At 34.4% G+C, this 12,533-nt stretch overlaps 1 protein-coding gene across 1 annotated transcript; it reads right to left on the bottom strand.

Annotated features, from left to right (window-relative positions):
* Positions 1 to 421: 421 nt before the first annotated feature.
* LOC116141340 (ACT domain-containing protein ACR12-like) lies at positions 422 to 5,944 on the bottom strand. The gene is made up of 10 exons (XM_031426857.1): positions 5,856 to 5,944; positions 4,969 to 5,023; positions 4,559 to 4,681; positions 4,281 to 4,375; positions 2,524 to 2,608; positions 2,291 to 2,350; positions 1,457 to 1,512; positions 1,166 to 1,271; positions 1,000 to 1,068; positions 422 to 837 (listed from the first exon to the last, which is right to left on the bottom strand). The coding sequence occupies exons 1-10, from the start codon at positions 5,942 to 5,944 to the stop codon at positions 775 to 777; spliced, it is 801 nt and encodes a 266-aa protein (XP_031282717.1). The 3' UTR covers positions 422 to 774.
* Between the last annotated feature and the right edge of the window lie 6,589 nt (positions 5,945 to 12,533).

The raw sequence follows: 12,533 nt of genomic DNA, 5'->3' as shown, positions 1-12,533 counted from the left end.
CTGCTCAGTAGAAGATGCACATGCCTTTTGTTTTCAATTTGAGTATCAATTTTAATTTTCAAGAATTGTCCATGGCCCGAAAACCACTACAACTTTTATTCGATGGATAGTTTCAGGGTTTCAAAAAATTAATTAAAATGTATGTAAACTGGTTCGAAAACCCCGAATTATTAAAAAAATAAAAAAATTGATAGTATTGATATCAATAACAACATTTTGGATATAAATAACAAATTTTCAATGAGGTATAACAATATTTTAAATATCATATATAACCAAAATATCACATTGGTAATGTTATCACTATGTACCAAATACATCATCAAATAATCATCTTACAAATTACAATATTGAGTTTCCGAATTGATAAGAAAAATTTTGATTAAGGATTTTAAATAGTCATATCTATGTAAAATTCTACTTTCAATAATATTTTTAAAATTACCCAAATGATTAAGCCGTGGATAATACAATCGTCAAGCATGCTAGATGCTACTATCGACTACCATTAGATATATGCAATAAACTCTTCCAACACACACTATAAAAGCCAGCGCAAACTGTGACGCAAAGGAAGTTTTCATAATTTTAAGTTAATATGTTCTCAGAATACATAACAAGTCATTAGTACTTGTTTAAGGAACATCCCAGAATGCAATTCTGTAAGATGAAATCAGAATATGCAACATACAACTTCAATACTTGACTTCCGCCAGGCATGGTTTTGGTACAGGCACCGTTACAGCGTAAAAACTGGTGAATTTCTTTTGATTATTAGTAACTGTCAATATCAGTTTCCGGCCTTCTAAGGTAGTAACGAATACAGTTTAGCAGCACCTGCAGGTTCAAAGAGAAAGGTTGTGTGAGAGACTAATGGCTTCGTTGTTAAAAAGATCATGCATGGCAAACTGATAAGTCAAATAACTAAGTAATCCATGCGTTTGTTCAGTGACAGTAGAGAAGCAAAGACGATTGAGATATATAGACAAAAACAGTTACCTGAGACAAGGAACTGTTTAATGCCTGCCCTCCGTAGCTGACATGGAACTTGTCTTTGGCTACCAAACCCTATTAGAAGACAGAAGACAGAGTGAGAATGCAAGATCAGGATTCTGCATGCATTTGTTTATAGAGAGAGCGAGAAAAAGGGGAGAAAGGAAGATACTTCAGTGTCAATCACTGCTGATTCCACATCAATATTGACATCGGCAATAATTTTAATGATTTCTACCAGCAATCCGGGTCGATCTGCTGTTTCTATATAGAGCAAGCTGGTGAAATACAGACTAACATGAATAAGAATGTCATTGCCAAATACTTCTCTTCAAGTCAGTACCAAATTTACTGATTTTTTTGGATCCCCAAATGTTAGACAAAATTAGACAGAAATAAAACCCAAATAAATCACGTGAACTATTCTTCTCAAAGATATTCACAATATTGAAAAGCTACAAACCTCCTCTTAGGTCCATCCTCCTTGACATGTACATGAGTAGCAATATCAACATCAAGCTGCCAACAACAAAATAACTAATTAAATTCAAGCACTCAGGAGCACAATGAACATGGCCATGCGATCTAAAGTACTGGGCTAAAAAACCTCTTATAATTGAGACTCGCTTATTAAGAACATGCTTTTAGAAGCCTCACATATCCTGAATATGTTCATTTGATCTGCTTAATCTGGTAAATCATTGTAATTGAAGAAATAATTTGATAAATAAACCAATTACAAAATTTAAGATGTTAAACAGAATCACGCACAGGATGTGCTTTTCTGAGAGAAAAAGTGAAATTACAAGATTGACAAGTAGCTTATCTAAACCAAAGAAAACAAGAACTGCACGGACATGGAGTAACAATCAAAGATGCATTACCTCAATCTTAAAACTGACAACATGGGCAGTTGTCCCTTTATTTCAAGTTTCTAATATTCTCAACTGAGAAGATATGGCTCATATGTAGCCACAAACAGTGATATACCTCATGTGGTATATGATCAGTAAGGCATCAACATACATCTAGATTATATTCTATTTTCTATGCATAAAGCTGAAGTGTCATACTTCAGTAGAACACTGTGAATTTTCTTCCCTCAGCAGCAATAAATATTAGCTCTTATACCATACATCTGCATTACAGAGGTTGGCAATGTGGACATTTACAGTTGGCAAAGGCAGTCCATAGGCAATAAAAACAATGTCCATCATAAAGAAAACAGATAAGAACAAACTAAAGCAATTATGATAGAGATAATTTACTGAGCTGAAATAATCTCTAAACAGACCACCTTTTTCTCTGGAGCTTTTATTCCAAAAGCCTCACCCATGGCAAGTTGTACACTAGATTCCTAGAAAAGAGTAGAAACAAATCAGGACACATGAAGAAAATAAATGCTTGAAAATTTAAAGAGGGAATTTTTCTTGCTTCACCCACTCCAACACAGAGAGAGAGAGAGAGAGAGAGAGAGAGAGAGAGAGATGCAAGGACAAGAATTTAAAGGTATCAACTCAGCATACATACAGGATGATACTTCAAGAGATTGTTAATGACAGTAAGCCGAATTCTCTCCAACATATCAGGGTTTTCAACTTTGCGCCCCGTGTCTCTAGCATAAGAAAACATCAATCTCAAAATGCTAAGAACTTGCAATTCAAATTATATCTGATAATTTGTTTCATAAATTGAGCTAATGTAAGTGTTTAAGATATTGGTATACAAAATATTGCCAATTTAAAACAAAATTGAAAACATCTTATGAAAAAAACAACAATACTCTCCGTCTGATTCAATGCAAACAAAACAAGAACATATTTTTTCTTGAACTAAAAGAAAAGCAAGAAGTGGAGGGAAGGAGTACATTGTCGAACTTCTGCAGAATAAAAAAATTTAAGGTCCAATCAATATCTACTAACCTCTCAGAATGGTCAATGTGAAGCAGTCTAGATGATATCTACTTCACTTGGATATGCGCAACAATAAGTAAAAGGTCCTTTTGGAGACACCCAATAGTTAAAATATCCAAAGACTAACACAAGGGCTATGACTCTACATGGAAGATGCTCAACAGTTGTAAGGACGCAAAAGTTTGGTTATATGCTTTACAAAAGAAAAAGATGAAAATCATCTTTTTTTTTGCCGGATGATAAACCCTTTAGCCACAAGGGTTAGCTTGTGTTGGAGTCGCAGAAGAGGTGCCTACCACATTTGTACAATTACCTTGGTCCATTGGATTTGTAGGGTGTTCGTGGCCCTAAGGATTAGGCAGGCTCCAATGTGGGCATGGAAACCTCAAAAATAAAAAAATAATAAAAAAGATGAAAAGAGAAAAACAAATTTGGTATAACAAATGGTTTGTTTTCTGAGCTTTCAAGTGAGATTAAGTTAAGACAACTTTCAAGTGAGATTAAATTAAGACAAAAGCTCTCTCTTAGAATATTTAGCTGGCCCTATCTTCTCATTATTCATCAGCAAATTTTAGCCATTATCAGTCACTACTTTCCCATAAGAGTTTTTTAAGCTCATGCTGATCTCTATGATACACTATTGAAGATGGCAAATTCTTTCACGATTACAAGTCTAACCATGCATCAAAAAACAATGTTCCAGTAACTGACCACAATTGTAGATCATGACCTCAGATAAGTATGGGACAAGTGTCAAATGTTACTTAGCGAATATGCAATTATTACATACTTTTAGCCTCTTGAGCATATAAATTATAAAACATTATAAATCCATCCTTAATGGATCATACCAAAAAATTGAATGTTGATTCATGATATAACACAAATTATTATTTTCATCTAAACATGAACTACCACCAAAACAAACATAAACAATTATAATGAAGCATTCAAATAAAAGAAACACGGTTGGTTCATGAACCTTCTTTCCTACTTTAGCAAACCGTCAAAGTAAAAATGCAACATGGTTGGTTAATGAACCTTCTTTTCCCACTTTAAAACAAAAGAAGACCCTAGAAGTAAATTAAATGCAAAAAAATGAATGGCAGCCTACAAAGATAGAAAAAGACAGTGCAAATCAGATTAAGAGCATAAACATTTATAAAATATTATGGTCTCCTACTTAAAAACTAATCAAATCATTCCAGAAAATTACACACATCAGCAGGATGACGAAAATGGTTTAACTGATTGCCTGGAAAAGATTCTCTTCAGTAACAGACAAGTACAATCACAGAAGCGTGAGACTCATTCACGGCAAACTATGTTCATGAAATGATAGTAAAAAATTCTATTTCTCTAGAAATTACTCACAATCGTGTAATGAAAAGTCTTGTTTGTTTGACTGATCCTTCTGTAAGAACAGTTCCCTTAGCCACATCCAATCCCAATTGTTTCAGTGCATTAATCTGCCCAATTATATACAAAAAGAAAAAACATAACATATGAGTGCGGAACTACGATGGGTGAAGACTACTGGTTCATTGAATAGACAAGTATTACTCTTTGATATGTGTACATAACTAAACTAAAATTTCAAGAAAAGAAAAATGGATGTGTGTACATAACTAAACTATAAATTTACACTTCACCGTGTCAATAAGAGCTCCAAGACGGTCTCCAAAACTGAGTTGTACAATTGTAGCATCCGAATCTGAATCCTGGTCAATCAGAACTATTGGCATCGGTACATCATCAGCATCTAGCTCTGACTTCTGCAATTAAATTTGTCCACCAAGTTAATATGTTTTGCAACATAATGGAGTCTATTAAAACACTTTTCTTATAGCCATTAATGATAAACTAAGTAACTACCAAATTCCAGAAACTTTATACACGGTGACAAAGTAAAAAGAAAAGCAAAAAAAGTCAGATATCAAGTTCCTTCTAATTAAAAGGGTGTCTACGTATCATCACATCAATTTTTCCCTTAAATAATTTATTTTTCATTAACTTTTAACAAAAATAACTAAGAATTGGAAGGCAGGAACACGTTACTGACCAGTGGAGTTGAACTGACTGCATTTGTACGATCACTGGTAGCATACAGAATGTTCCTGCATAACACTTCAATGAATCATGGAACCACAGAAGGACAATCATTACCAATATTTGTTTTTATGAAATTTTGATTTACACTGTAAAATGTTCTCCACTAAAAACATTTTTATCGCACAAACAAAAAAATTTTGATACTGTATGGGACAAGTGTCATATTCAACTCACTTGTCTGATATCCAAAGAAAATTTGAGAAGGCAGCATAAATAATTTTCTTATAAAATATTTTGATACTGTATAATGTTGAGTAACAACCCAATAAATAAAGAAGGAAGCAACTTGAATGCATAAAAATCTTGTACAGCTGAAAGTTGACTCAAATACTAAAAACATTAATCTCAACAAGTCAATTCTTTTTCTTCTCTCCAGTTTTCCCAATAACCAAACAGACAGTAATTTTGTATATGGTTCAGTTAAGTGATGGTTTTATCTATGAATACACATACATTTACGATAGCTAACTCACGCGCTTTACAACACTATTAGGACATAAAACACAACGTGCTACCCATTCTCCTCAAATAAATTTCCTTGAAAATATCATAACCTCTCCAAATTTCATGTATTTATCAAAAACCCCCCTTCCAATCGAGTAAATTTGCCGCAATTAAACCAAGCCTCTTTCGCAATCAAAATACAACCAAAACAGAGCTACAGCCATCAAGAAAACAAACACAAATCGCAAGCATTAACACGATGATTTTCAAATTTCATCAAACAAACAAAGAAGAAGAATAAGAATAATTTGATTACTGTCCTCGGGGAGAAGCCTTAGTTGAGAGAAATTGCGAGAAATCTGAGAGAAATTGCCACTGAAAATGAGATGATACCAGTGTGAGAAATTAGAGGGGACAAATCGGAATTGCGAGTGGAGATCGAAGAAGAGTTGAAGAGAAGAAGGGGAGTTGGTGAAAGCCATGGAAGGAAATGTTTTTGGTTTTGTTTGTGTTTTGGCTTTTGGGTTCGGCTTCGGGTGAGTTGAAGAGACATGAAGTTTATTTTGCTTTTGTTGCAGGATTGCTATTATTTGGGGTGACGTGTCATGTCACAATGTGGGACCTTGTTGTTGAGAGAAGTGGATGCACGTAGAAAGTGCATGTCAGCAAGTTGTTGGAGAGATGATATTTTTGCCTGGTGGCCCACACCAATAAGTAACCGGAGGGGGACCAGGTTCGGGTCGGTTCTCACAGGTCTAGGTCATATACCGGTCAAGTTTACGGGTCTAAAAATTGGATGTACCTATCCCTAGCGGGTACCTCTTTTTTTTCTCCAGATTTAAAATCTTCACCCCTAATAATTTTAATTATAACAGTTACACCCCAAAATTCTTACAGTTTTAATTTTACATTTACACCCCTAAAATCAACTACTTTAAATTCAATTCAGAATATAAACAAATAGGAACCAAAATAAACAAATAACACATAAACACAACAATAAGTCAATAACATATTAACATATATACAAAATTATAAATACCAACCAAAATAAACAAATTCATAATCACTAATAGTAAAAAAAAACAAAAAATAACAAGTCAAAAACTATAATACAAAACTAAAAATATCAACTAAAATAACAAATACATAATTATAATACACATAAAAAAACACAATAAGTCAATAAAGTAAAATACAAAACATAAATACCAATTAAATAAACAAATCCCTTTTTTTTTTTTTTAACAAGTACCCGTAGGTTGACCCCCATAACCCATTGAATATACGGGCCGAGCAGGTATGGGTCTAAAAAACGGGTCTAATACATTAGACCCGTACCCTATATTTTACTTGATATGGGTTGACCCGCGGGTCGACCCATTTTGTCAGGCCTACCCAAGATAACTTGAATAGATACGAATAAGAAGTAATTTCTTTTATTTTATTACTAAAATTTCTATCTATGAATCGTTGTCATGATTTATTGATAACCATTATTATTATATTAAATTAATAATTTAAAAAAATATCGATACACAACCATATCAATTGATTGATGTGACAAAACTTTTTATTATAATATATTTCTAAAGGAGTAATCTTAAATGTAAATTTTATATATAAATAAGTATACGAAGATGATATTAACTTTATATTAATAAATAACTTTTTATTTTCACTCACCAATACATTTGGTGTCATATTATTTTGTATACCTAATATTATTTTCTTAAAAATACATATAATATATGGAGTATTTTCATATCACACCTATAATAAACAAATAAACTATCATTAGTAACGTTAATCATCTAATTCTTAATCATCATTGGGTGGTCCGATGATAAAAGAATAAAAAAAAGTTTTATAAGTTTATAAGTTCGAGTCTCCACATGCCCTAATAGAGGTAGTCACTGAGAGGCTTACCTAATCGTAACTTCAGGGTTCCGAGATATTAGTAGTACATGCAAACTGGCGCGACATTCTCTGTCAAAAAAAAAAAAAAAAAAAAAAATTAAAATTATTCATCCTAAAATTTGATTAAACAACGAAATTTTATAATTTTAGAAATAAAAGATAATTCTCATATTTAAATTTTAGGTGTTATAAAGTAACACCTCCTCTCTACTACTATTCTAATACATACTATGTAAATTATAGATATACATAGCGTATGAAAGAAGTGGGCCAAATTTTTCTTACTCATAAAAAATAATTCTTTACAAATACAAAATACTATGTAAAGAACTTTCTACTAACATACAACATCATAGCTGATGGACAGTGGTGCCAATACTCTTTGCTCCTCGATGTCCATCCGACTGCTGCTCCTATTTCCTGCAAAAAAAGAGAAGAACAAGGGGTGAGCACAACAATGCTCAGTAAGTAAATCCTCTATACCTGTCCCCGCACTTTTGGTTCTTTCCTTACTCTACGTTCTTCTATTTTAATTCTCACTGTTTTTCTCTTTCTCTCTAATACTTTTATTCTCCTTAACTCTGTTTTGTCTTTTTATTCTTCTTTCTCTCTGTTTTATCTCTTTTCTCATTCTCTTATTCTTACTCACCATGAAAGAAACATGGTTCTTCTTATTCTCATCATACTCACCATGAGGGAAAATCATGGTTCTCTCGTATTCACCATGAAGGAATCATGGTTCTCTTTCTTATTCTCGTCATACTCACCATGAAGGAAAATCTGATGCATGCCTGTATGAGCTGTACATAATTATACAAAAGAATTGCATGTTTTTTCTTCACTTATATTCTTACTAGCTTAAAATCTCTCATCTTTCCATACTCTCTTTCTATCTCATTCTTTCTCAAGTTTCATTCTTAATTTTCTCTATTATCTCATTCTCATTCTCATAATTCATTCTACTAACTCGCTCTTTGAATGTCACGGCCCATCTTACCGGAGCACGGCCAGGATTCTCCCACTCTACGTGACTTCTACTGATCTCTTTCTGTCTCCTTTCCATAACTCTTTTGTTAACTTTTGTGTAGGTCACGGCCTCATCTTACCGGAGTCACGGCTGGGTACTCATCCCACTCTTCGTAACCCACTCATTGTCTCTCTTTATTCTTTTCAGTTTGCTCATTCTCCTCACTTGCATGTCACGGCCTCATCTTACGCAGGCACGGTGGGTGGAGTCACAAAGCACCAACCCACTCTTTGTGAATTCTACTCATTCTCTACCGATCGGACTTGGTTATGCATGGATTCGGAACCCTTGGCCACGTGAGTGTATTCCTCTCTCTGAATGTCACGGTCCCATCTATCGGAGGCACGGCTGGAAACTCATGTCCACTCTTTGTGACAGTCACGACCCTATCTTACGGAGGCACGGCTAGGGATCATAAAGTACCCACTCTTGTGACTTTACCTCACTCACAGGTTCCCCATCGCACAACCTACTCTATTATCTTCTTTACTCTTAGAATAGTTTATTCACAAAGATCTCTACTCTCGCTCAAAATAATCTTTCTCAAGCTAGTATCATAGTATAGCTTATCTTAGAGTAGTCTATTCACAAAGTTTTCTACTCTTTCTCACGCTATTACTCATAGGGTAGCTTATACTCAAAAGCTCTACTCTTTCTCAAGTCTTTCTCAATGCAAACTAATGCATCTGGATGGGTTATGATCATTAATGCACTTATGAAATGCCAATATGCATGTAGCAAGATAAGGTTCACTATTCATACTAACTTCTCTAGGCATTTCATCAAATAACTCATGTGCATACAAAAACTCTTCTCTAACTACAACTACTTCTCTTTTAACCATCCAAAATGGGAGGAAACTTCCTTCTATGGACATTGTTCCTATCATAGAAGAACATCCCAAAATATCTACAATCTCCTCCAACTTTATCTCAAACTCATCACACATCAACACTTCCATGAAGGAAATATATCAACAACACAACAAGAATACTCATCTCAACTCAATTCTCAACAAACAAACATATATCTGTACTCAATTTCTCTATAAGATCATTATACATGCATAAAGAAATTTCCATTCAAGGATTTCTTAAACTTTAGCTTGAGTGGTTACTTACCTCATACTTGAGTAGTCTTCAAAAACTCTCTACTCGTTGGACCTTAGCTTTCCTTATCTCCTAAGCAAAACTTAGTAAGAACTTAACCCTCACATAAATAAAACTCATATCTAGAGTAGGGATTCTTACCTCTTCTGGCTTAGGATCAATTCTTTGTCAAATTCCAACTCAAAACTCTCAAAAATCCCTAGAAGATTGAGTGAGGAATTGAGAGAAAATGAGGGATGAAGAGCGGTGAAATGGGTGAAATGAAGGGGTTTAGAGAACTAAACCCTTATTACTCATATAATATACACTCTTTCCTTTGCCCTTATCTTCTTGAAAATTCCACCTTATCCTTTAATTCTTACAAAACTCCCATTTTACACTATCTCCGTGAAATTTCCTTGCATTTTACTCTTCACTTTTCCTGCTAATTAGGGGTAGAAAGGTCATTTTACCCCTATGGAGAATTCTCTAGAAACCTCAAGAAAATTTTCTGCCGTCTCGTCGCCGCGAAAGAAATTTCTGTCACCCGGCGAACAATTCCAGGATGACACCGCCAAACATAAGCAACATTGCCGCGGCGAAGATTCTTCCTCGCCCCAGCGAGGCTGCACTCCAAAATCTGCCAAGTCTTGGTCAATTACAGGGTAAACACTCAACCAAACCCAAAACATAACTCAACCAAGGGCCAACCAAACAACATGAACAATATACAAACTTATTTAGGAGCAATTCCATAACCCTTTAGGCCATACCATAAACAATGGCCACGTACTCAGTGGGGTGTTACATATAATGAACAGCGAGATGATAATTTGGTAAATATTCATTAACACATAATGGTATAAGTTTAACAAGTTATTAATGGTCACTAGTGATGGGGAGAATGTGTTATTACATCAAACCTTGGTGTTGTGTTTTTTTGACTCAATAAATTGTGATTTATGCAATATGCTGGGTGATTGGGTAATCTTATCCTTAGTCTTAATCATTTTGCAAAGCATATTATAAGGATGGCGGGAAATGTTACCCAAGTTGTCACATATGATATTGCTACAATATAGATTGGGAAATAATTTTTTAATCTTGATAATGAAATTTTCATACAAATTTGTAATCATTCATTTTATTAATCCAATAATTGATAGGTCAAGTCCAAATTTGTAATCACTGAGCTGGTGAAGAGCGTTATATATATATATATATATATATTCTTTTTTATTTAAATCCCAAGGGTCATTATGTATTGCAAGATCCATATAGTTTGGACAAAACGCCTTATATATATATATAAAAGAATCTTGCTTAACGTATAAGGATTAAGAGAGATAATATCAAATTAATCCTGATCGAAAGTTTGGTTAATGTGAGGATTCTAGCTAGAGATGGGCATTCGACCCACTCAGGCAGGACCTGCCCCACCCTGCTCTGAATGGACGGGGAATCCCCGGAAGAGTTGGGGATCGGGACAAGGTTGAGCCTTAGAAAATTCCTCAGTCCTAAGAACGGCCTAAGGACGAAGTTTGGATGCGCCCCGACCCGTCTAATATATATATATATCATTAAAATAACCATAATATCATTTCATTTAAAAAAATTAAAATAATATATTTTCTATGTAATCTTATTAATATTTAATAAATCTTATTAATCTTATATTAATTTGAATAGTTGAAGATTAATCAATAATCAAACTAACCAAATTATTTGGAAGAAGGAAAAGGAACTTTATATGTATTATAATGATGGAGTCTTGACGAGACACAAAAAATTGTATCTCATAAGTGTAATATCTGACTTTAGACAATAATATTTCCTAAATTGTAATATCTAATTTTATACATATAAATCTCACTACATATCTAACAAGTTACTAATGTTATATCTAACAAGTCCTGCTAGTGGTTTTAAAACCTAGACCAGCTCGACCGATTTAACTAGTTGGACAGGGACCCGGGGCCTTCTCTGGGTCGGGTTACCCTTTCAGCTGTTTCAAGTTTAAAATCTAGTAAATACACCCCTGATTAATATGCATCAGTTTCTGAAGGTTTGAAATCTAGCAAACACACCCTTTGGCCAAATGCAAATCAGTGATGACCTCCCCTTTTCTGGCGATCTTCAACCTTCCCTTGCTGTCAAAAACCACCGTCTAACTTTCTCCGGGCCCGAGACGCTTTATTTCCCCCTGCCGTGCAATGTTTTGTCCTCCAACAATTTTTCTTCCATTTCCCAGCGTTAATCGCACCTTCTCCAACATCGATAGGCCTCCTCAGCCACCGATCTACTTTCTCCCAAGCTCCTTTACCATCGTTCACAAAGATCCATAGTTATCTCGCCCAAAAAAGCCATCGCAATTGTTTGACTTCCACCACTGATCTGCCATTTTCTGGCGATGCCTCAATTTACCAGTTGTCGATTCGTCTTCCCTATCACCCAATCTACTCTCCCTGGTGTATCGTCACCGCTCTCCCAGTCGATCGCTGATTTATTTTGGGATGTGTTTGCTGGATTTTAAACTTTCAAACCTATAAGTCAGGGACATGCTCGAGGAATGGAATCCTCGGGCCGCATCCATCCCCAATTCTAGCTTTAGAATAATTGTAATATAATCAAATGTTGATTAGGAGTAATTAAATCATCCAACATTCATTATAGATGTTGCTATTTCTAAATTAGAAAAGTGATAGTGGCAATAGCTCGTCCTCCTCGATTAATTTGTCCATTTTCAATAAAATGAAATATATATTAAATTTATCAATAATGTTATGTTTACTCACGAGCTTACTAACCGCTTTACTACCTTTGTTAAAATTACATATGGTACCCGTACTATACGTATGGTATCCGTACTATGCGTTATATTTACAAAGGATAATAAGATAGTTAGTAAGATCGTGAGTAAATATAGCATTACTCTAAATTTATTTTGAACATGTAGCAAAATGAGGCCAGTGATTGTCGCACCCACGATTATCGTTAGCACTTCTCTTATAAACTATGGTGATAATTATTGTTAAA

Source organism: Pistacia vera, unplaced genomic scaffold, assembly GCF_008641045.1.
Source record: "Pistacia vera cultivar Batoury unplaced genomic scaffold, PisVer_v2 Contig398, whole genome shotgun sequence".
In the NCBI taxonomy this organism is placed as follows: Eukaryota; Viridiplantae; Streptophyta; class Magnoliopsida; order Sapindales; family Anacardiaceae; genus Pistacia; species Pistacia vera.
The sequence above is the reverse complement of the archived record's forward strand: the minus strand, read 5'-3'. Positions and strand labels throughout refer to the sequence as shown.